We start from the raw sequence: 25864 nt of genomic DNA, 5'->3' as shown, positions 1-25864 counted from the left end.
AGTCTTTACATTCAAAGATAGCTACAAAAGTCTTACAACATCATCTATAGTCAAATTATGTGGCTTGATTCATCCATTAAATGAGCATTCCACTTTCATTAGAAAGTATTGGAGTCCCAAATTAAAGGACTATTCCAGGACAGTGAACAGACTTTTTCTAAAAGTTGTTTCAGTTGACTTTAAAGATATTGCTGTATACAGCCAATCTCAAAAAGGATATCAGTAATTGTAAATTGGTCTAAAAATCTATAAGCATTCATATAATATGAATATCTGTGAAATATCATGTTTGACATGAGTGAATAAAACTGATTTTTCTCTCTTCAACATTTTAATCTTCATGTCTTGCTTCAACATGATTCCTATGTGTACTGGTAATAGAATATTGTAATAAAAAGTATTTTTTAATATCAAGCTCATATATGTTGTATATTGTTGAATGATGACAGTAATATACAGTTTATATAGTTGCCTTGCATTACTATCTCTAGAACATGTTTCTTATCCTTAACATTTATTTGGCAAATAATGAAAACTGTGGTTTGCATCTTCCTTATCTAAACAGTGATTTAACAAAAGGTCACTTTTATTAATAAAAACCAATGAACAAAACTAATTTTAAAGTACCGGTATACAAATGTTGTAAGAGAACACCGCTTCATTAATATGGGGAATCAATTTTCATGATAAATGATATGTTCACTATACTTTGTGCCAGAGTGTATGCTACTAGAGAGTCGTCAGTACCCTGGGCAGGTACACAGGTTATATTCTGTACTCCTATATACCAGATTCAGTGGTGGTTAATGGTCAACAACCAGAAGTCCTTGTTGTAATAGTCTCTGTGCAACAGAGTGATCTCACGATATACAGTATTCTGTCCTTTTCTCCTCTAGTGTTTGGGAGCTCAAATTGCATCCTTAAAGCAGGTGTCTGGCTTCTGGGCGAGAGGCGTAATCTCCATTTTTAATGCTTCTTCCTTTAACCAATTGTTTTTTAACCTCCTGAAAAAGAAAAATATATTTTATTCTGCTTGTCTTCTCCTGCAGCCACCAATTTCATGTTAACAAACGTTGTGTATGGCTTATTGGTAACATTTTGGATTTTTTGTTGGCTGTTCAAGCAAAGTAAAAGAACTGTAGATATTGTGGCCTTGCTTTAAAGTATATCTAAACAGCAGAGGTTCATATTTTAGTGTTGGATAGAGCAGGAAACTGTACATTTATTTTCAGGGGTTTATTTTGCTGTTTTGCATTGGAGAGATTTCCTTTGATTCTAAAGACACACCAGGAAGTGGGAGAAGATCTTTCTAAAGTTTGGGGTACTCTGCTCTTATATAAAACTGTTGTAAGGACAGATGTCCCCACTGGAGGATATCCCTCACCTCCTATGACAACTGTAATTTTAGATTTTTCCATAGTTTAATGTTCCAGTGACTATAGTCACCAGGACTGATAGAGGCGGGTCTCCTAGATGGAGGTTTTAGGGCTTAATCTAAATGAAATTCAAAAGAAAACTTCAAAAGTAAGTTCTGGTTTTGATTACATTTTAAGTTATTTAATTCAGAGAACACATTTAGACTAATAATAATAATAATAATAATAATAAATAATGTAGACTGTTGATATACATGTCAAAAAATAACAAAAAATGCTGAGCCATTTTTACTTTTTGTCCTGCTCATTCCCAGTTTATTGGACCATGCTCTTATCTTAATATATTATAGCATTCAAATCAGTAGAATAAATTAGCTCGAGAATATAAAGCCCAGCAATGTAGAGATGGTTTCATTGGCTCTGAAGGATATAGCTCTGGTCATGGAAGCACAGTACTGACTCTAAATTTACAATGGGAATTATGGAAAAACACAGCATTGGTTAGTATTGTGAGTCTTTGAAGGTGTTTAAAGTATAACTAAAGCCAAAACCGTTTTCATTTTAGGGAATGGTTTAAATTTGTCTTTAATTTTTTTTGCCATCTGTATGCTATTGTGGAGATTTCCTTTCACCCCCTGTCCTGTAGACACAATGGGAGGTGAAAGTGAAATTACCTCTTAGGTTAGGTTCTCGTCTATCTATATGTGCTTTAGTCCACTTTCTAAGCATTTGAACATTTGTACATTGTAGCATGTTTACATGTTTTCATTATTCTATTGGGAATCACGGCTAAGACATGCCTCATTTTTCAGAGTGTAGCACAACACAGCAGAAATCTGAACAGCCTCATTGAATAACCTTGCTTATTATGACACCTGCATTGTTTTGCTTTACAACCCATGTGATAAAACATGATGGTGTGAACAGGGCCTTAAACAGTTGTCACTGAAACATTGTAAGATTTCCCAATTTCTAATCTGGTGACAACTCATAAATTGGAGATTTTAATCACTTTCAGTCCCTGAGACAGTAGTTACCAGGGCAAATAGATAGGACGCATCTCCCTATCAGAGACAGAGCAACAAAAAACAAAATAGACAGGGAGTCTAACCCTTCGCCACTCTATACAAAACTAGAAACGTTTTTGGCTTTATATACACAATAAGCTGCATTTGTGAAAAAAAAAAAAAGTATTTTACAGCTGTTGCCACAAGCTCTTAGGTAGACTTCATAGTCATGTGTCTTAATTCTCTTGACTTGATTGCTCTACTGAAAAAGTGTGGCAAAGTCATTGAAATAATTGATAGTATGGGCTAGTAGCAGGACCAACTATATGCAAAATACCAGAGAACCACCCAATGTCTCACCTTTCCTCCACCTCTTGTATGGTATCAGTCAGAGGCTGGTTGCGGGTCTCAGTAAGCAAACATGAAGCAGCAATACCCGACAGAATGGGAGCTGTACCAAAGATGATGGCTGGTAGGATAGGGATGTGATCGCCAATTAAATGAATCACTGGTGCCACAACAGAACCAACTCTAGCATTGACATCTGAAAATCCCATGCCAGTTTGCCTGTAATACATAAGAAATCTGAAGCATTATGCACTGCATGTAGATATTTCTACATTCTTTCTTTTGAGGTAGCTGACATTTATAGCATATACCTTTGCTGTGCAGCTTACTACTTTACATATAGCTCTAATTTTTGGCAACAGTTGACACCAAAATGACACTTGGTGATTTTCTTCCATGAGATCATTAGACAGGAAATAAACCATGTTTAACCACTTGACCTCCAGAGGATTTACCCCCCTTAATGACCAGGCCTCTTTTTGCTACTCGGCACTGCACTAATTCAACTGATAATTGCGCGGTCATGCAATGCTGCACCCAAACGAAATTTACGTCCTTTTTTTCACACAAATAGAGCTTTCTTTCGGTGGTATTTGATCACCTGTGCGCTTTTTATTTTTCACGCTATAAACCAAAAAAAGCCAAAAATTTTTAAGAAAAACAATATTTTTTACTTTCAGCTATAACAAATAAATAGTAAACTCAAAGTTGGTTATAAATTTAGGCCAAAATGTATTCTGCTACATGGTTTTGGTAAAAAAAAATCCCAATAAGTGTATATTGATTGCTTTGTGTGGAAGTTATAGCGTCTACAAACTATGGTATAGATACTGCAATTTACGCCATTTTTTTGCTATACAGCGCTGCGCTAGTTTAACGGACAATTGCGCGGTCATGCAATACGGTACATAAATGAAATTTACATCCTTTTTTTTCCCACAAATTGAGCTTTTTGGTGGTATTTTATCGCCTCTGTGGTTTTTATTTTTTGCGCTATAAACAAAAAGGCTGACAATTTTGAGGAAAAAAAACAATATTTTGGACTTTTTGCTATAAAACATGTCCAGTAAAAAAAAATTAAAAAATCAAATTTAGTCATAAATTTCTGCCAAAATGCATTCTGCGACATGTCTTTGCTAAAAAAAAAAAACCAATACGTGTAAATTAATTGGTTTACGTGAAAGTTATAGCGTTTACAAATGGCGGGAAAGATACTGGGATTTTTAGGTTTTTTTTATACTAATAATGGCGGCGATCAGCGACTTATGGCGGCAATCAGTGACTTATGGCGGCGATCAGCGACTTATGGCGGGACTGCAGCGGACATTCTGACATTGGGGGGTACTGACTTGGGGTCACTGACATCCCCAGTGACACCAATACAGTGATCAGTGCAAAAGAAACCCAACTGACACTGTACTAATGGCACTGGGGAGGAAGGGGTTAAGTTTATTTTTCAGGGAAAGGGTTATCTGTGTGAAGGGAGTGTTTTACTAGGGAGCGGGGGAGTGTACTGCAGGGAACACCGCTGATCGGGAGAGAAAAACTCTTCTGTCCCGTTCAGCGTATCCTGGAGTTGTCAGGGAACTGACAGAAAGCACAGCTACTGCAGCTGTGCTCTCTGTCAGCGATTGCCGCCGATCGCCGGGACATAGCCGGTAATGACCAGCTGTGACAAGGCGACTGACATCCGCAGCTGTGATCGGCGGGACAGGTAGGGCGACGGCGCACCTCACGCGCACACCCTACCTGTTTACAAAACACACGTTTTAAAACATGCTTTTGCCTAGCCGCGCCGCCGTATTTATACAGTGGCTGGGCGGCATGTAGTTAAAGGGTGTTTCCTGTGCCATGACCTCTTTTAGTGGAACAGGAAGTAAGGGAAATTTATCAAGTGGGACATTGCAAAAAAAAAAAACATTTTTTTTTACAGAAGTTCTAATCCTTCTTCTTTCCAAAAAATTGTTATTTCTTCTGTAATAATAACTTCCATGGGTTATGATTTATTTTACAAAAACAAAATTGTAAGCTAGCTGTAACAGCTCTATAATAGATTTTTAAAAGCAGTAATTACCGTATTTCGGTGGGGAAGAGTTCTCCAGAATACAAGTAGGCACACATGAAGGCCGAGGCACAGAATCCTTTACCAAGGGCAGCCAATGCTGTTCTCAGTACTCGCATGTCTAAAACAAGAGCAAGAGGATTATAATAAAACAGTTGCTGCAAGACTTTTGAGTTGAAAGCTGACCTCCAGGCCAGGGGCGGACTGACCATTTGGAAACTAGGGCACTGCCCGAGGGCCCGGGGTCAGTAGGGGGCCCCATGAGATGCCCCTGGTACTTTTTTCATAGGCTTTTTTGAGTTTGGGCAAGGACACAGGGGCCCCATGATCCCCTATTGCCCGGTGGCCCCATGAGTTGTCAGTCCACCCCTGCTCCAGGCAAACAGCTTAGGTGTCATTTTATGAAACTGAGATCAGCGGCTATCCTGAGGATCGTTGCTCATCTCAGATCATTAGTGGTTTAGAAAACAGAGATGATCAGAACATGTTCTCCTCTGATCATCTCAGCACACAGCTGGCCAGTATATGAAGGAGCGATGTCAGCCCTTCACTGGCGATCTGTGTTCAGAGCTGGAGAATCGGGGGAACCACAAATGAAGCAGCGATAATTTACCGCTGTTTAGTAAACTGTGTTTGACTGATCTCTTACTGTAATCTCACGAGATTACAGTAACATCAGCCGTTTTCTAGTGTTCAAAGCGTTTGTAGATCGCTTCTCTCCTCATTAGGAGAAGCGATCCACACCACTTCATAAAAAGGCATTCAGAGGAGAACTGTCTCCTCTGAGAATGCCAGAGAACTGAGCAGCGGTCATTTACCACTGGTTTATAAAAGGACACCTTAATGCACAAATGAAATACATATATGGGAACTGTCCATATACAGTCAGGTCCATAAATATTGGGAAATCGACACAATTCTAACATTTTTGGCTCTATACACTACCACAATGGATTTGAAATGAAACAAACAAGATGTGCTTTAACTGCAGACTGTCAGCTTTAATTTGAGGGTATTTACATCCAAAGCAGGTGAACAGTGTAGGAATTACAACAGTTTGCATATGTGCCTCCCACTTGTTAAGGGACCAAAAGTAATGGGACAATTGGCTTCTCAGCTGTTCCATGGCCAGGTGTGTGTTATTCCTTTATTATCCCAATTACAATGAGCAGATAAAAAGGTCCAGAGTTCATTTCAAGTGTGCTATTTGCATTTGGAATCTGTTGCTGTCAACTCTCAAGATGAGATCCAAAGAGCTGTCACTATCAGTGAAGCAAGCCATCATTAGGCTGAAAAAACAAAACAAACCCATCAGAGAGATAGCAAAAACATTAGGCGTGGCCAAAACAACTGTTTGGAACATTCTTAAAAAGAAGGAACGCACCGGTGAGCTCAGCAACACCAAAAGACCCAGAAGACCACGGAAAACAACTGGGGTGGATGACCAAAGAATTCTTTCCCTGGTGAAGAAAACACCCTTCACAACAGTTGGCCAGATCAAGAACACTCTCCAGAAGGTAGGTGTATGTGTGTCAAAGTCAACAATCAAGAGAAGACTTCACCAGAGTGAATACAGAGGGTTCACCACAAGATGTAAACCATTGGTGAGCCTCAAAAACAGGAAGGCCAGATTAGAGTTTGCCAAATGACATCTAAAAAAGCCTTCACAGTTCTGGAACAACATCCTATGGACAGATGAGAACGAGATCAACTTGTACCAGAGTGATGGGAAGAGAAGAGTATGGAGAAAGAAAGGAACTGCTCATGATCCTAAGCATAGCACCTCATCAGTGAAGCATGGTGGTGGTAGTGTCATGGCATGGGCATGTATGGCTGCCAATGGAACTGGTTCTCTTGTATTTATTGATGATGTGACTGCTGACAAAAGCAGCAGGATGAATTCTGAAGTGTTTCGGGCAATATTATCTGCTCATATTCAGCCAAATGCTTCAGAACTCATTGGACGCCGCTTCACAGTGCAGATGGGCAATGACCCAAAGCATACTGCAAAAGCAACCAAAGAGTTTTTTAAGGGAAAGAAGTGGAATGTTATGCAATGGCCAAGTCAATCACCTGACCTGAATCCTATTGAGCATGCATGTCACTTGCTGAAGACAAAACTGAAGGGAAAATGCCCCAAGAACAAGCAGGAACTGAAGATAGTTGCAGAGGCCTGGCAGAGCATCCCCAGGGATGAAACCCAGCGTCTGGTGATGTCTATGCGTTCCAGACTTCAGGCTGTAATTGACTGCAAAGGATTTGCAACCAAGTATTAAAAAGTGAAAGTTTGATTTATGATTATTATTCTGTCCCATTACTTTTGGTCCCTTAACAAATGGGTGGCACATATGCAAACTGTTGTAATTCCTACACCGTTCACCTGATTTGGCTGTAAATACCCTCAAATTAAAGCTGACAGTCTGCAGTTAAAGCACATCCTGTTCGTTTCATTTCAAATCCATTGTGGTGGTGTATAGAGCCAAAAATGTTAGAATTGTGTCAATGTCCCAATATTTATGGACCTGAATGTATATCTGTCCATCTCTTTCTGAGATTTACACAGTTCTGCCACACAGTACAGCTCTGTCTGGGAGGGCAGGGAAGCTTATTTTTTTCAATACTACACTTATGTCTTGTCTCTGCCCCTAGTCTGTGGATGAACAGTGATGTAGAAGCTGCACAGCGATGAGTGGATCCCTCTGTTACTCTCTTCTCTCCCCCATCCAGTATGTTCTGTGTTAGCATATGAGTACTGCAGCGCAAATGTGTGGCTCCTTCTGCTTATCCTCCCTTTCCAAATCTGAGCTCTGCTATACAGTGAACTGTAAGAGGTTGATACCAAGTCAAATTCAGGTACTTATTCTTCTTGTATATAAACAAATATATATATACTCATAAAAACAGAGCTGCAACAAGTCTTTTATATCAGTCTGGAGTTCAGCTTTGATGTTTCCATACTAGTATAGTTGGAAAACTGGTAAAAACTAATTCTGGCCCCTTCAAACTGAAGCCCATTTACTGAATATACAATGTGCAAATCCGAAAGTTAAGAAATTACTGGACAGAAATTAGACTAGACAATATGATGAATTAGAGCGCCTTACCTACTGGTACAAAAATATTGATGATGATCATGGTACCAGCAAGGATAAGGAAAGTGGCTTGTGTCACTCGTCGTCCTACATAACTCATTATTAAGGCTGCCACAAACTTGGCTGGGACATCAATGGCACCAAAACAGAACTGCACAAGGTAGACACTGATTCCAAATTTCTGCAGGTCCATAGCCAGGCCATAGTATGCAAAACTTGTGGAGAACCTACACATAATAAAACAAGGAATGTATACTCTGGAATGCACATATACACATTCATTACTATTCTCTATTTCAAATACATATTATCTTCTCTCACCATATTCTATTGGGTTGATTTACTAAAACTGGCGAGTGCAAAATCTGGTGCAGCTCTGCATGGTAGCCAATTAGCTTCTTCAGCTTTTTCAGTTAAGTTTTGACAATAAAACCTGGAAGCTAATTGGTTTCTATGCAGAGCTGCACCAGATTTTGCACTCTCTAGTTTTAGTAATTCAACCCTAATGACCATTTATATGTAATTCCAGAATCCTTTATATTATAATCATTGCAAATCCTTCCTGAACTTCTGTGAATTATTTTTCAAGTCCTATCTATTCTAACATCTCTTTTTAATTTTAAATAAACAGCATGTTGAAACTGCCTTCATCATATTAAGCAAACGTACATCTAAAGCTGAACTTTACCCATATACAACTTGATAAAAAATAATGTTCGTTAGCAAGGAACATACATTCCACATTAATAATTTTGCTACCACAATTAGTGCTGTAAATTGCCTCCAGCATTGCTCCAGTTTCTTCTTGCTGAAGGCTGCCATTTTGCTGAAACCCAGAGCCCCAGTACAGCAGTAAATCATAAAGTGAAACTAAACCCGTCACTTTAACGGTTTTGAAAAACGTTACATGCCTGGATTGCTATCTGTCACATTTGCTTGTGTCCGCAACCAAACTGTCAAACCATCCAAAGGCAGGTATCATAACTGATCACATGTGCAGCGCCATGGCAGTTGCAGATCAAACAAAAGCAGCTTCCTTGGCTGTAAACGATAGGAGGGTTTAATTCAGCTTTAAGGCTGTAAGCAGATTGGCCTCTAAAAATTTGGCAGCGCATAAATATAGAGAGCAACTGAGCACGTGCAGAGCAGGGTTAGACAGTGGGGTTGATTTACTCTGAAGAGTGCAAAATCTGGTACAGTTCTGCATAAAAACCAATCAGCTTCCATTTTTTTATTGCCAAAGGTTAATTGAGCAAGCTGAGATTAGAAGCTGATTGGCTACCATGCACAGCTGCACCAGATGTTGCACTCTCCAGTTTTAGTAAATGAACTCCAGCATATTACTGGATTGTAAACAGTATAGGCACTTATGTTTTAAAGTGGTTGTAAAGAATTTTTTTTTTTAAATAACAAAACATGTCTATACTTACCTGCCCTGTGCAATAGAATTGCACAGAGCCACCCTGACCCTCCTCTTCTCGGGTCCCCCCGCTGGCTCCTTCTCTTTTGCTGGTGCCCCCAATATTAAGTCGATTCCCATGGGGGCACTCATATGGGCTCACTCCCGAGCCCCTGCTGCTGCATCCGTTGACACAAACAGCAACGGATGCAACGGATGCTCCCTCGTCACTGGAGTTGATTGGCAGGATCCAATCGCTTCCGCTGCTATCGATCTGCCCGGTGAGGAGGGAAAAAGCAAAGAGAGGCACAGCTCTCATGCACAGCGCTGCATTGGTCAGATAAGCATAAGGGGGGTAAGGGGGCAAGTCTATGACACAGAAGGTTTTTTACCTTAGTGCATAGATTGCATTAAGGTAAAAAACCTTAAAGCTTTAGAACCACTTTAATGTGTTACATAGGTATACCTGCAAAAGTGGCCAGAAATGATCTAGCAGGACTCAAGTTTCTTACTAAAGTTCCACTTTAGGGGTTTGAAAACAGTTGCAGGCAGGGGCGGACTGACCATTTGGGAACTCGGGCACTGCCCGAGGGCCCGTGGTCAGAAGGGGGCCCCATGAGATGCCTTTCATAGGCTTTTTTGGGTGTGGTTTGAGTGTGGGCAAGGACACAGGGGCCCCATGATCCCCTATTGCCGGGGGCCCCATGAGTTGTCAGTCCACCCCTGGTTGCAGGTTAACGCCATGTTCCTTAAAAAAAAGTATATATGTGGATGGGGGCTGAATGAACAAGCATCACCTTTACATAGGTATTCTGCCATTGATCTATCTATAACTGAAGACTGAAGGGAACGTTCAAGCATGTGAATAGAACAGCATTAAACAGGCGCACAACCCCCAATCCATTAAAAGAAATGTGTGCTTTGCCAAAATAGAACACAGCAACAAGTTCACTTTAATACTGGCCATACTTACCTTCTCTTCACTATCTCCTGTTTGGCTGTTAAGATTGCTGGCCCTGTTTAAGCTTTAAGCCTCAAGTCACAAATTGGAGCTTACACAGGGCAGAATGCTATTTCCTCAGACCAGGGGCGGACTGACAATTCATGGGGCCCCCGGGCAATAGGGGATCATGGGGCCCTTGTGTCCTTGCCCAAACTCAAAAAAGCCTATGAAAAAGCTACCAGGGGCATCTCATGGGGCCCCCTACTGACCCCGGGCCCTCGGGCAGTGCCCGAGTTTCCAAATGGTCAGTCCGAGTCACATTCCCCCCCCTGCTCAATAGTACAATGGTTTAACTCCTTAGTCCTTAGTGTAGGTTACAGAGAGATCACAAATACCCAACATGGACAAAATTTTCTCTTTTTTCTCTCCAAATTTCAGTAATCAGCTCAACAACTGTGTATAATCTATCAACAGAAAAACACTTGTTTTTAATTGAGTATCACTAAGAACTCACCAGACCATCATCAAACACCCCGTGATACGTCTCATTCCTGGAGTTCGCACTAGGTCCAATAAGGTGTGAGAAGATTTTCTGTTAGAAATTTCATGTCGCATCTCCGCAATCATCTCCTACAAAAAGGAGCATATTCTCTCACTGTAGATTGTAAGCTCCAAGGAGCAAGGCCCTCCTAACCCTCTAGTATTGAACTGTATCATTGCTGTATTGTCTCCCATTATATTGTAAATCACTGAGCAAACTGTTGGCACTATATAAATCTTGTATAATATTAATAATAATAATAATAATAATATTCACTGAGGCTTATAACAATTGTATAATCAAAGAATAAATGGTGAACGCAAGAAAAAAAAGGAAAAATTAAAGCAGCTAGCACAACGTCTCCATCTCCAGCCCGCAGTGTACCAAGGAAAGGGATTGGAGCATATAGTGTAGTATGTTTTATTAAAAAGATAGCAACCACATGGAGCATAAAATCATCAATGGATAAAAACCACTTACAAAGATGGTCACTGGACCATCATGTGGATGTATCGGCGTGACATCAGCACATAGGCTCCTCTGTGACACGTTTCGTGCTCATGCACGTTCTTAAAGGGATCCACCTAGGTCTATGAGCTTGCCCTCTAGGAGGAATCCCTTTCCTTGGTTCACCGTGGGCTGGAGATGGAGGCTTGGCTACTCTACCTTTGATTGTTCATTTGGTGTATCACTGGCTTCTGGAAAGAACACACCTTCAACCGGGTCACCGGCAGGAGGAACAAGCAGGAACACCCTTTAGTGTCATTCCGCTCTGGGCTTGCTTGCTACTTACTTCTGGTGAGTGCATTATGGTGGAGGTGCAGCGCGGAAATCACAGAAGTCACTACATTTTGTTGATTTGATCACATCACTATTCTTGGGACTATTATGATATTTAGAGGACTTATATATTTTCATTTGTTATTTGTTATACCATCCATTTTGTTTCTTCATTGAAGTATTCACTATTCTCTATTTCTTTTTTATGATGTTTCCTTTCTCTTTTACTGTCACACTGGTCATCATTGATTATAATACTCATAACAAGTGTATATTTGCCTATTGGCAAAGACCATATTTACCATCAGTCATATATTTACTGGTGCCTAAGACAGAAGTGTATGGAGGGGAACACAACATTCAAAAACTGTGTCTATATTTTCTTTGTACTTCTATGGCCAACTATGGACATTTGTAAGTAGACTCAGCATAAGAATGGAAGAGGGAGAGGTAGCAGGGGCTGCTACTAGAAATCAGATTGTAATTCAGGAAACACGCTTCTTTTTCTCTACAGGCTTATATGCACTTTTTGAATTTTAATTTGTAAAAAAAAAAACATGGTTTTTGACAAAAGGAATAATAACTATACAGCTTAGTGTTGTTATTATTGTACTGCATGTAGATGATTGTATGACTTCATACAACATATAACAGCATAGCTTTTAATTAAAGCCCTGCAATTTCCTCAACCATTTATTATCCAGCATTGTCTTTGTGATTCCAAACTCACATCTTTAGTCATCTTAAGTCCCTCTTCAAGCTTGCCATTCATTCTTGCCACACGTCGAAGATTAGTCAGTGCTTGGTCTGTCTTCCCATTTAAAATAAGCCAGCGACCAGACTCCTGCAGGAACCTTCATACAACACACATAGAAGCCATCAGTTCTAAGCACTTGTAGTGATACTTCATTCATGCATATATACTGTACATCAGATTAAAGAACTATTTTTTCAGAAATGTTGATAATGGTGAACTTAACTAAGACTTGTCATAATTTTGCCACTGGTGACACCTTACTGGCAACAGAACCACAGAAATGCCTCTGATTTATCTACAGAGGCCAGAATACTGCTGAATCTCTAACACTAGAGAAATAGCAATGACAGGGAGACATCTTACTGGTTCACCTGTTACCTTTAGGGCACACATATTAGGGCATACAGAACCATGTTACTATAATCATGTTAAGTGGGACCTAGCACCAGACATACTATTTAATGCTAATTGCATGCATGATAACTACATTTTGTTAAGGGGAGGTAAAATCCCATGGTTGAGCCACACTTTTACTTCCCCCCAACTGCGATCCCTTTTAGCTTCAAAGGCAGCAGCTGGGGGTATATACACACTGTGGTGGCAAGAATTATACCCTCTCTTGTTTTTGGCAGATTGAACTCATTCAAGTGAATGCAATGCACACGGTTGTGGCATGCTACCTCAGGGATCAAGCAGTTAAAGTGCGGTGGTGAGGAGGCAATACAATGCATGTCAAGTGCTCTCTGAAGAGCAATCCAAATATCGCTCTTCAGAGAGCACTGCTAGTGTGTCAGTTTCTATTTCTTGACCTTTGATGTTGGCTCAGAGGTGACACAATCATCTCTTTGCAGATCTTTTTTCGCATGTTGTCTTAGACAAATTAGATCTCTCAGCTTGTGATTTGGTAAAAAGTTACAATGTTATAGCATGATCACTGGAGGAGAGAAGACTGAGGAAATGCTTTCTCCTCTGTGCAGAATCTAGGCTGTTACTTGACTAGAACAGCACATCCAATTCAATGGTGGCTATCAGCCAATATTGCACCCCTTCTTATTGCAGGCCACTGTATTGCCACCACTGGTATAGTGTAAATGGTCCTTTATAAAAGTCCTCATTACAATATACCCTCTCTGCATTGTGGTATGGCAGTGAAAAGCAGGGGCGGACTGACCATTTGGAAACTCGGGCACTGCCCGAGGGCCCGGGGTCAGTAGAGGGCACCATGAGATGCCCGTTACCTTTTTCATAGGTTTTTTTGAGTTTGGGCAAGGACACAGGGGACACAGGGGCCCCATGATCCCCCATGAGTTGTCAGTCTGCCCCTGGTGAAAAGGTTCCTTGTAACATTATTGATCAGCAGTGTGTTTATCTGGGTAAAAGCCCCTCTTTAAATTGGCGGTAAGGCAGTGGAGAGGCCCTCTATAGGCCCCTTTTACATTGATGATCAGTGGCACTCACTTTGAGCTCTGGTGTATATGTAGATCATGTAGATCATCTCTGTGACTGATTATTGAAACAAAAAGGTTCCTCTAAATCCCCTTTGCCAGTTGGCAAAAACAGACTCAGATTCAGTGACAAAAGGATTTGATTTACAAAAAGCAAATAGGATTATTACTTAGCTAGGGAAGTTGCACTTTGGAAGGGAATTTTCCCCAGAGCTTAGTGAATGTGGTGAACTTTCACTTTGCAAAGGATACCTAATCACATGGCAGGAAACAAAAATAGCATTTTTGCATGCACTAAGCTTGGAGGAAAATTCCCTTGCAAATAGGATGTTTACTTTGCAAGGGAAGTTGCACTTTGGAAGAGAATTTTCCTCAGAGATTAGTGAATGCGGTGAAATTTCACTTTGCAAAGGATACCCATTCACAGGACAGGAAAATACAAAAATAGCATTTTTGCATTCACTAAGCTTGGAGGAAAATTCCCTTGCAACTTGCAGCTTCCTCTGCAAAGTGAACAGACTGTTTGCCATTAGTAAATTGACCCCTCAGAGTCCACCCTTATGTTACCTGGTTACCATCCTACCTGGCTCCAGGAATACAGCACAAGGACAATTACATTTGTTAATCACCCCATAGGACCTGTCAATGTTACCCCTGACCCCATACTCCATAACAGTCAGATCAATTACTATTGCAATAATTACCCCACCTATGTCCAAAGGGTCATAAAGATCCAAAATCAATTATTCCAAGCACTTTTCTACTCCGCTTTAACATATATCGTAGAGCTAATGGAACATTAATACCCACCATGAATATATGAAGAAAACGTAAAAAGGAGCGGTGACAGAAAACTGCAGCCAGCGCCAGTCACGAATAGCATATGCCAGTCCTGCTAGCACCATTTGACCAGAAGTGAAAACGTATCCGACGAATGTGCCAGCGAGAGTACGTCCTTTGACTGGCATCCATTCCAGCACTGTCAAATAGAGAGAATGGGTATAGGTATATGTGTTCATGTAACCTAGGGCATCAGCTTTGACCAATCTAACATAAATTTATAAGTCCTATGCTGCTTTGTGTTAATTGAAATATTTTATGTTGGTTAAAGTATCAGTTAATTGTTAGTTGTTTAAATCTTTTCATCTGTACATAGCTTGATAAATAGTTACATAGTTAGTCTGGCTGAAAAAAGACAAAAGTCCATCCAGTTCAACCTAAAAAAAAAGTTATAATCCTATACCCACAGTTGATCCAGAGGAAGGCAAAAAAAACCCAGCAAAGCATGATCCAATTTGCTCCTGCAGGGAAAAACATTCCTTCCTGATCCCCCGAGAGGCAATCGGATATTCCCTGGATCAACTTTACCTATAAATGTTAGTATCCAGTTATATTCTGTGTATCTAAGAAAGAATCCAGGCCTTTCTGCATTCATCAATACATGACTATAAGTTGTTACAATATAGAGCAGTGAGTTGGTTTATAGCAATATATGAGGTTTTCCACTAATGCAATCCTACGTATTTGAAGATTGTTTAACAAATATCCCCTGATGTGAGTATATACAACAATATAATATCTGGCATATGACAATCATTCTGGTGTATGTGGAAGGTTCTGTGGGCTGGTATGAGCTTTGTGGTCTACTTCAGGGCCCGGACAAGGGGTGGGCAGGAGGGGCAGCTGCCCAGAGCAAGGAAGCAGAGAATGAATGTAGGGTGGTGCATAATTTCCACAACATGCATTAATAGTGGGGAGGGGGTGCAGTTCTGCATCCTTTCCCTGGGCGCTGGATAGACCTGTCCTGGTACTGGTCTACTTATCAATATTTATTCACTAAAATATTCTATAGCCTACGTAATCTGCATGGCCTCAAATACTTTACCGAGTCATCATGATAACAGCTCATGAGCTTTGTTGTTCTGTTTGGCACAGGAAATTTTGGTTACGTGCAGTGATATGGGCTACTTGCATGTCCAGACTAGTACTGAATTATCGAATAATTTATGTTTGCATGCTTCTGTACTCAGGGTTGTATTTACCACAAGGCAAACAAGGCATTTGCCTAAGGCGGCATTTTTCAGGGGGGCAGCACTGCCCCACGGAAGAAGGGACACACGCGGCATGGGGACCTGGTGGGTTCCAAGAGAGGCTGCGGGTTTCATGATAGTGTATGCATAGCCCAACTTTTGTTCCCAGGGATGTCCACAGCTGTGAAGGTAAGTGTCTTTCTCTCTCTCACCATGGGGGATGGTGGCTGATGCATGGGGGGCAGTGGTAGTGGAAGGCTCTCTTGGGTGGGAGGCAGGGGTGTTGGTGGTCAATGTCAGGTTCTCTCTGCGGGGGGCGCCGATTTTTGTGTTGCCTAGTGCAGCACAAAACCTAAATACACCACTGGCTGTACTGTACAGAATTGCTTTGTGCTGTTTTTGCAGTTCTGCTCCTTGAATTAAAATGATTTACTCTATAATGAATTGCAAAAGTATCAAAACATGTATGGAAAACATTTCACATGAATGATGGAAACTCACTTAGGCAGAGTGTGTTAAGTAAGACGCTGGAGAAAGTCATTCCACTAATAAGTCTGAAGAATACATAGCATGGGAAGTTAGGCAGGAAAGCAACAAGAGAACCGGCTACTGACATCTGCATGTATGACCAGATGAGGATTGTCCGACGACCGAACCTGCAGCCAAACAGACCATTCACTTTTTAATGTAGGCAGTGATAGGTATCATTCCAAATGGGGTTCAGGGCAACAAATTACACAGGCCTTTATCTCAGAAAGTACAGGTTGCCTTGTTAGCAAACATCCACTTTACAGATGATAAAGTCATTGAATTTGCACAAATTATTTGATTTTAATGTTAATGTAGTTTTATAATGATTTTTTTTTATTTTCATCTTTAAAATTTAATTTGTGACATTTGCGAGAAGGAAAATAGAGGTGTAGAATATCTTCCAATAAATTATTGTGGAGATGCTAATTTCTTGTTATGTATTAAAGTGTTACCAAACCCACAACAGTAAAATCAGTCTGTATATGCAGTACAGCATGCTTGTTATACTCAATGTGGAACCTAAGGGGTTAATCCTCTGCATTGTGTAAAAAGGATGTTTGATCCTGACTTCTCTGCGCCTCCCCTTCTTCCAGTGTCTCCTAAATATCTCCTGATAGAAAAGAGGCTCGGAGGCTAGCTGCACATGCTTAGTTTGGTGTGTATTACTATAGAGTGTTTTTTTTTTTCTTGGGAGAGTGCATGTGATCAGGACTGGGCCAATCAGCACTCTCCAGACAGAGGTCAGGGGTTCTGCATTCTCCTACAGGAGAATGAAAACTCCTCCTACAAGCTGTAACCAGTGCTTTGCCGGACACTGATAGAAGTCACAAGACTGCTACAGTCAGGTCCATAAATATTGGGACATCGACACAATTCTAACATTTTTGGCTCTATAAACCACCACAATGGATTTGAAATGAAACAAACAAGATGTGCCTTAACTGCAGACTGTCAGCTTTAATTTGAGTATTTACATCCAAATCAGGTGAACGGTGTAGGAATTACAACAGGTTGCATATGTGCCTCCCACTTATTAAGGGACCAAAAGTAATGGGACAATTGGCTTCTCAGCTGTTCCATGGCCAGGTGTGTGTTATTCCCTCATTATCCCAATTACAATGAGCAGATAAAAGGTCCAGAGTTCATTTCAAGTGTGCTATTTGCATTTGAAATCTGTTGCTATCAACTCTCAAGATGAGATCCAAAGAGCTGTCACTATCAGTGAAGAAAGCCATCATTAGGCTGAAAAAACAAAACAAACCCATCAGAGAGATAGCAAAAACATTAGGCGTGGCCAAAACAACTGTTTGGAACATTCTTAAAAAGAAGGAATGCACCGGTGAGCTCAGCAACATCAAAAGACCCGGAAGACCACGGAGAACAACTGTGGTGGATGACCGAAGAATTCTTTCCCTGGTGAAGAAAACACCCTTCACAACAGTTGGCCAGATCAAGAACACTCTCCAGGAGGTAGGTGTATGTGTGTTAAAGTCAACAATCGAGAGAAGACTTCACCAGAGTGAATACAGAGGGTTCGCCACAAGATGTAAACCATTGGTGAGCCTCAAAAACAGGAAGGCCAGATTAGAGTTTGCCAAATGACATCTAAAAAAGCCTTCACAGTTCTGGAACAACATTCTATGGACAGATGAGACCAAGATCAACTTGTACCAGAGTGATGGGAAGAGAAGAGTATGGAGAAGGAAAGGAACTGCTCATGATCCTAAGCATACCACCTCATCAGTGAAGCATGGTGGTGATAGTGTCAAGGCGTGGGCATGTATGGCTGCCAATGGAACTGGATCTCTTGTATTTATTGATGATGTGACTGCTGACAAAAGCAGCAGGATGAATTCTGAAGTGTTTTGGGCAATATTACCTGCTCACATTCAGCCAAATGCTTCAGAACTCATTGGACGCCGCTTCACAGTGCAGATGGACAATGACCCAAAGTATACTGCAAAAGCAACCAAAGAGTTTTTTAAGGGAAAGAAGTGGAATGTTATGCAATGGTCAAGTCAGTCACCTGACCTGAATCCGATTGAACATGCATTTCACTTGCTGAAGACAAAACTGAAGGGAAAATACCCCAAGAACAAGCAGGAACTGAAGACAGTTGCAGTAGAGGCCTGGCAGAGCATCACCAGGGAAACCCAGCGTCTGGTGATGTCTATGCGTTCCAGACTTCAGGCTGTAATTGACTGCAAAGGATTTGCAACCAAGTATTAAAAAGTGAAAGTTTGATTTATGATTATTATTCTATCCCATTACTTTTGGTCCCTTAACAAGTGGGAGGCACATATGCAAACTGTTGTAATTCCTACACCGTTCACCTGATTTGGATGTAAATGAATGCTGACAGTCTGCTGTTAAAGCACATCTTGTTCGCTTCATTTCAAATCCATTGTGGTGGTGTATAGAGCCAAAAATGTTAGAATTGTGTCAATGTCCCAATATTTATGGACCTGAGTGTATATACTGCTGATGAGAAAAGTTATTTAGCAGTTTATATTTACTAAAATAATTGCATTTCCATGTTCTGTGTACTGTGGGAGACCAGAGCTAGTGCAGGGTCCTGGGTTTAGTAATACTTTAAATTTGAATACTTTACATATAAATACATGAATGAAGGCATGTAACTATTTCATTGGGCAACCATATATTATAGAGATGGAGGTCCTGGATATGGCCCTGGGCTTATTGATCTAGCCTTAAAGTGTATTTAAACCCACATAATTAAAAACTATCAGCAAATGCTATTTTCTGCAAAAAGACTGGTTGATACCACTATTCTCTATCTCCCCTTTCTGTCCATGTCCTCACTACAGTTGGGGATTTTGCAGAGAAGTGTAGGCAGCTATTGCACATGCTCAGTTTTCACTGTATTTCTAAGCTGTTTGTTTCCTCTTTGATCACGTCTGAGCAGCCCATGTGACTACAGAGTCACAAATGTGGGCATATACACACTGGTAAATGATGGCCCTTTCTCTCTCTACTCCTCGATGCCCACTAACCAGCTAAACACAATAGAGGTGGGATATTATGTCTTGATTGATGGAGGCTTCACATCCTTGTTATTCTAAAACACAGAATCGAGGGGCATGACACAGCCTGTGACTGGCTGAAATATGCCTATACCATGTGATTGATAAAAAATAATAGATTTGATTTCAATTATATATTTGTATGACAATTTAAAACAGTTAAATGATATCAACTATTGTGATGTGACCAGTAGCAGAGGACTAGAAGCTCCTCCTGCCACTGTTTCCCTGCAGACAAGTTGGGAAAGAGCTGGGTCATGTGACAGCTGTATATTAATTAGGAAAAATATATATATATATATATCTTTTTTTTTTTTTAATTGAAATAATTGCAGTGCCATCATTCACATACATAAAGAGAATGGATAATGTAAATTAAACAGTCTGTGTTTAGTATCACTTTACTTGACCACTATCTCTGGGGAGGTAAAATACCATTTACTGGATGTGCAAGTACAGAATATGCAAGACTGGGTTAACCTAGTCCAAGTGCTTCTGTAGTATGGACTCCCCGGTAAACTGTGGTTCCATAACAGATTATAATAACTACAATTCTAAAAAAGTTTAATAACTATAACTGATGGTAAAATGGAAATAAATGAAACTTGCTACAAAGAAGTAAATCCTACCTGTCTGAAAGGCCTCCAAAAATTGCTCCGCCCAGCAAAACGCCAACCATGTACACAGACTGTGCCATCTGCTTCATGGGACGCAGGTCACATATCAGATCCCACTGAAATGGAAAGGATACATTTAAATCCTCGTATAACTGCCAGTCAGAGCTAAATACATCTAAACAAAGTTAGTTAGATCTAAATAAATTTCAGCCTTTATAAACTTTGGTGTTCTGAGCCCCTTACATTACACCCATCATTTTTGTAGGTTCCTGGATTTGTACTGAAGATTGCCTGGTACAAAAGTTCATCTCACTTGAAGGCAGGGGCGGACTGACCATTTGGAAACTCGGGCACTGCCCAAGGGCCCGGGGTCAGTAGGGGGCCCCATGAGATGCCCTTGGTACCTTTTTCATAGGCTTTTTTGAGTTTGGGCAAGGGCACAGGGGCCCCATGATCCCCTATTGCTCGGGGGCCCCATGAGTTGTCAGTCCGCCCCTGCTTGAAGGACTTTTAATGGTTAAGAGTATCAAATACAGCTAATGCATTTCAGGGGAAAATGCCTCCCCCTGCCTCAGGGCTTGAGCAGTCAATGTTAACAAAATCATGACAGAATGCTCAAGTCGACTTGTGTTAAGGCTTAAAGACTAACATCTCCTAACAGCACTAAAGGCAGCCGGCAGGGGAACGCTATGGAATTTATTTTTATTTATTTTAAGTACTTATATAGCACCGTCACATTCACATCAGTCCCTAACCCTCAAGGGGCGTACAATCTAAGGTCCCTCCCTAACTCACATTGATACACATACTAGGGCCAATTAACCTACCGGCATGTCTTTGGAGTTCACATATTCACAGGATATGATATGATGGCTCGGATCATTTCACACTGTCAACAGATTAAGCTTTTCTATTTCAATGGTTTTTATTAATTTTTAAACAGTATAAAAGAGAGGCAATAAAACACGCCCACGTGTTTTAAAAAAAAAAGAGGAAAAACGGTGCTCTAATGGCAACAGGGCAAAAGGTACGCCCACGCAGAGGCTATCAATGGCACATAAGTTACAAAACATTACTGTAACTGACTATAACAACTAAATGCAGCAGTCCAGTCACACCAAAACAGAGAGAGAATGAAAAAAGAAGAAAGAGGGGAAGAAAAGAAAGAGGAAAAAAATAAAAAAAAGGAGGGGCAAAGAGCAGGGGTCCAAGAGCGCCAATACCGAACGCCATTACATCCCCAGACTAGCCGGGGAGAGTGTGGGAAAGGCATATTGCAACCACGGCTCCTATAAGATTAAGCTTTTCAACAGGTAAATTTGCCCACTACTGTGGTGACTAGACAGACACATTCTTTTTCCTAAACCCCATATATGTAAATGTATTTATTTCAGGTACTTATACAGCGCTGTCAATTTACGCAGCGCTTTACATATATGTTATACATTCACATCAGTCCCTAACCTTCAAGGGGTCTAAGGTCCCTATTCATATACTAGGGCCAATTTAGACAACATGCAATTAACTTACCAGCATGTCTTTGGAGTGTGGGAAGAAACCAGAGTACCCAGAGGAAACCCATGCAGGTACAGGGGGAAAAGGCAGACTCCAGGCAGGTGGTGCCATGGCTGGGATTTGAACCAACGACCCTAGTGCTGCCAGGCGGAAGTGCTAACCATTTACCCACTGTGCTGCCCATGCATATTTTGTGACAGTAGGTGATCAGAACTAGGACAATAGCTGACAAGGACCAACAGAGATCATACATTAACAGATATTTTAGGTGTACAAATTTACATGAAATAGGAAGGTTATGATGGCACCAGTGACTCACCTCTGTGATGATTGATGACCGGATAACACTTTTGTCATACACCCATCCATCAACACAAGACTCTGTTTCTATTCCTGTGACATTTGGCAGGGTGGCATTGGGATGAAGAAAGCTCCACTGGGGTTCAGTAAATCTCCTGCATTTCTCTGGCTGGCCCTTCTGATCATTGGGCACAGTTATCCTTAACAATTCATGGTAAGTTAAACTCTCAGTGCCATTTATTCCGGGTTTTGGTTCACAATGGTGAGCTGGGAAAGCTGCGGTGAAGTTCTGTAGAAAGTTGTGAGTTGCCACCATGAGGACGGGAAATGCCAGAAATATACTGTGCACAATCTGAAATGTACCAACCCCACCCAGTCGATCAAGAAGATCTGCAAATGCCATGTTGCCAAATCTATATTGTAAAGAGGAAATGCGAGAATAATAAGCAAGACAGTTTTCTTCAAATACTGAATGTATGTTATTGATTATAAAGTTTATATATTTTTTTTAATTATCTTAAAAAACAAAGAAAACTAACGCTATACTTAACTGCTCTGTGCAATGGTTTTGCAGAAAGCATCCCTGATCCTCCTCTGCTGGGGTCTCCAGCCAGCACTCCTGGTTCCTCCCCCTCTCTAAGTGCCCCTGTAGCAAGCAGCTTGCTAAGGGGGCACACCTGTGGGCTCGCTCCCAAGCTCCACTGCCTGTGTATTGACACAGACAGTGCGGCTTGGACCCACCCCCAATCCCTCCTCACACCATTTGATTGACAGCAGCAGGAGCCAATGGCTCCTGCTGCTGCCTGAGTCCCTGTAAGAAGAGAAAGGGAGAAATAACTGCAGCACATCACTGGATCTCTGGCAGGATCATGTAAATGTAAAATAGTTAATGTTTTTTTTTTTGTATCCTAATGCATTCCCTGCATTAAAATAGAAAAAACACCCCACTAAGTATTAACCCCACCACTACCACAGTAAACACATACCTGAGCCTGTCAACAATCCAGCCTTTAGACCTCAACCTCTATGCAGAGAAGATATCTAGCTATGTTCCAGATTTATAGACCCTTACCTATTTTATCTTTTTGTTATGGATAGCAAGGATAATGGTTAAAACCCCCTATTCAGTTATTATTTTGCCAGCTGCAACCCTCTGTGGAGAACTAAATTCGCATTTTGTCCCATAGATACAAGAGAAAGTAAAAGGAATTTCTCCAAATATATAGAAATCCCCTTTTAGATAGTTAACACCAGAACAAGTGTCCCCATTGAAAGATTCTACTCTGTTCTACCGTCAACTCACTAAAGCAATAGATTTCATCAATGATACATGATGTGCACCCTGAATAGGTTACAGGTGATGCCACCTATGAGGATGCCTAATGCCATTTACTTCTTGCCACAATTCACTTTACAGTTAATGTACGGTCACCTGATGAGTTATCTGGTGTTTTGTTGAGAATTTGATGATGTCAGAATGGCTGGATCCCCTCCCGTCTTTGGGTTTCCAGTGGAGGACTGTGTGTCTGACGAAGTCTAACAATATCCTGATCCCTTATATACAGTTCACACCTTGGAGGCCAAGCCCACATAGGTTAATAACTCACCTTTGTTCTTGGATGTTTCATTACGTGGTTCAATAGTTTTAACCTTCAGATTTCGTCAGATTCTTTTTAATTCAGTTTCTTAGGAGATTCCTGCATAACTTTAGAACAGTATGTCTGCCAGAGATTAAAGGAATAAAAAAGGAGATTGGAAACTTTTTAACATCCAGACAGTTTAGGAGAAAGAAGAGAAGAAACTACATAAGTTAAGATACTTTAAACCATAAATGTAATATATTGCAGCTTACCAATCATTAGTTGTGGTGGCTGCATTAGCTTTCCTTTCTTGTTCTATCTGTTTTCACCTGGTGATCTGTCCAGTAACACACCTCCTATATTAGGGTGTCCCCACTCTGGATGAAGGAGCACAAGAGGCAACTTTGGACAGCAGCATTGTCAGTTTGGGGGGGGGGGGGAATACAATAGGAGGAAGATACATGAATATAGTGTGTATTTATTGATCCATAGGACACACAAAACACCAGGACATGAATACAGGACCTGTTAACGCGTTTCACACAATCTCATGCTTAATCATAACCCAGTCTGGGGGGGATGGTAGTGTTAAATGTACTAGCAGATTTAAATACACTAAAAAACTGGAATGCCAGCTTACACTTTATAATCTCTTATAGCAATCAGTTTTTTTACTCTTAGGATATAGGTTTTACATGAATAAATAAAATCAGACCATTGTAAGCAGACCCGTCAGCATTAAATGGTTTGTCTCATCCCTGTAAACTGATACATCTGGAAGAGAGCTTGTTCTTTTGAAAAGCAACAGACTTACTGGCTGGATCACCAACAGAAAATAAAGGAAAGAAAGCATAAAAAAGAAAACAAATGCAGTCACCGCATCTACGAATTGGAAAGCTGCAATATAATAAATGTTTGCCTATGGGCTAAATACTGCTTCAAACCTTTTATCCCAAAAGAAAAAATAAAATGTTTCTTTGCCTAAAAAGTGTCAGCTGCAGTTAGGGCTCATGTACACGGGACGTTTGGAAAACTCTTCTGAACGATGGAAACTGACTGCCGGAAAACGTAGGTTAAAAAACAGTTTAGCTGCGTTTGCATACCGCGTTTATGCGTGGTTAGCCACATTTATGCGTTCAGAAATGTTTTTAAAAGATAACCTCAGGAGACCCTCCCAAATGCCCAGAATGCACTGAAAAATAGTAAATAATTAACTATTTCAGACATTTTGAGAGAAATAGAGAGAGCAGAAGCAGAGAGAGCAGTATGTGTTGAGAACTTGAGATGACCTGTCTTTTCTGGTTGTATTCACTATGGATCCCATCATGAGCATAATGCGGCACGTTCTACCATTTTTTCCTTCATGTGAAACCTGGAACTGACTGCAACTGCCTGTAAACGACTGTAAACGACGATGTGTACATGGACACATAAGAAAACATTAGGGAGTTCAGGGGCTGCTGAAAAAAACGCTAAATTGCTCCTGAACCTCAGTTTATCAGCTGCAGTGTACGTGAGCCCTTAGGGTTTATGTACACTGCAGCTGATAAACTCACGTTCAGGAGCTTTTCTGCGTTTTTTTCCAGCTGCCCCTGAACTCTCCCTATTGTTTTCCTATGTGTTCATGCACACATCGTCGTTTACAGTCGTTTACAGGCAGTTGAGTTTACATTCGTTTTTTGAAAGCACCAAACTTGTGTCCTGGAGTAGATTTTATCAGCGTTTCAAAAGCCAAACGCTTGTAAACGCGGCTAACCGTGTTTATAAGCATTTGCGTTTAGAAGCGTTTTTTAACTATCCATATCTAGATGCTGTCCAGAGCCTTTTTTCATCATTAGAAATGCATGCAAAGTGTTTTCCATGTATTCAAATGGACCTAGCACTCCAGCGCAGTCAGTTCCAGGTTTCGCGTGAAGGAAAAAATGGTAGAACGTGCGCATTATGCTCATGATGGGATCCATAGTGAATACAACCAGAAAGATAAGTCATCTCAACACGTCTGAAACAGTCTGAATAGTCTCTCAAAATGTCTGAAATAGTTAATTTTTTACTGTTTTTCAGTGCATTCTGGGCATTTTGGAAGGTCTCCTGAGGTTATCTTTAAAAAACGCTTCTAAACGCAAACGCACATGAACGCGCATAAACGCGGCATGCAACCACGGCTAAACAGAGGTTTTTTTAACCTACGTTTTACAGCAGTCAGTTTCCATCGTTCAGAAGTGTTTTCCAAACATCCCGAGCCTTAGAGATTGTTTGTCTTTAAGCCGTGTACCGGGGTGGGCTTCCCAGGATACAGTGAAGTCAAGAACCAGGAAGGCAACCCCAACACCAGCTTTTGCCAAAACAGAATTTTACTTAGATGTGGCAAATAAACACAACCACAAATGCTGGAAACATACAATAAACATACATACACCCAGCCCGAAGGCTGAGACCCTTGTGCTGCACAGCACGGCGCCTCCTGCTGGATGATGGTAGACGGTGTAGTAATTTACCT

The 25864-nt window shown here is 40.8% G+C and overlaps 1 protein-coding gene across 1 annotated transcript; it reads right to left on the bottom strand.

Moving 5' to 3' along the window:
- Positions 1-1469: 1469 nt before the first annotated feature.
- On the bottom strand, positions 1470-23310 carry LOC149441394 (solute carrier family 22 member 20-like). Its single transcript, XM_089657403.1, has 11 exons — positions 23220-23310; positions 21807-22200; positions 19985-20088; positions 16282-16436; positions 14561-14729; positions 12279-12402; positions 10742-10857; positions 7898-8112; positions 4806-4914; positions 2744-2950; positions 1470-1494 (listed from the first exon to the last, which is right to left on the bottom strand). The coding sequence occupies exons 2-11, from the start codon at positions 22188-22190 to the stop codon at positions 1470-1472; spliced, it is 1608 nt and encodes a 535-aa protein (XP_089513529.1). The 5' UTR covers positions 22191-22200; positions 23220-23310.
- Positions 23311-25864: the final 2554 nt, after the last annotated feature.

The sequence above is a fragment of the Staurois parvus genome, unplaced genomic scaffold, assembly GCF_062004578.1.
Source record: "Staurois parvus isolate SC_StPar_1 unplaced genomic scaffold, SC_StPar_1.0 ptg000989l, whole genome shotgun sequence".
In the NCBI taxonomy this organism is placed as follows: domain Eukaryota; kingdom Metazoa; phylum Chordata; class Amphibia; order Anura; family Ranidae; genus Staurois; species Staurois parvus.
The sequence above is the reverse complement of the archived record's forward strand: the minus strand, read 5'-3'. Positions and strand labels throughout refer to the sequence as shown.

Excerpts from the sequence above, each read along its gene's own strand:
- LOC149441394 (XM_089657403.1), bottom strand. The coding sequence starts at position 22,190 with ATGGCATTTGCAGATCTTCTTGATCGACTGGGTGGGGTTGGTACATTT. Across the intron at positions 20,089-21,806 it reads GGTCATCAATCATCACAGAG|TGGGATCTGATATGTGACCT; the intron begins GTGAGTCACTGG and ends TTTCCATTTCAG. Across the intron at positions 1,495-2,743 it reads ATACAAGAGGTGGAGGAAAG|ATTAAGCCCTAAAACCTCCA; the intron begins GTGAGACATTGG and ends AATTTCATTTAG.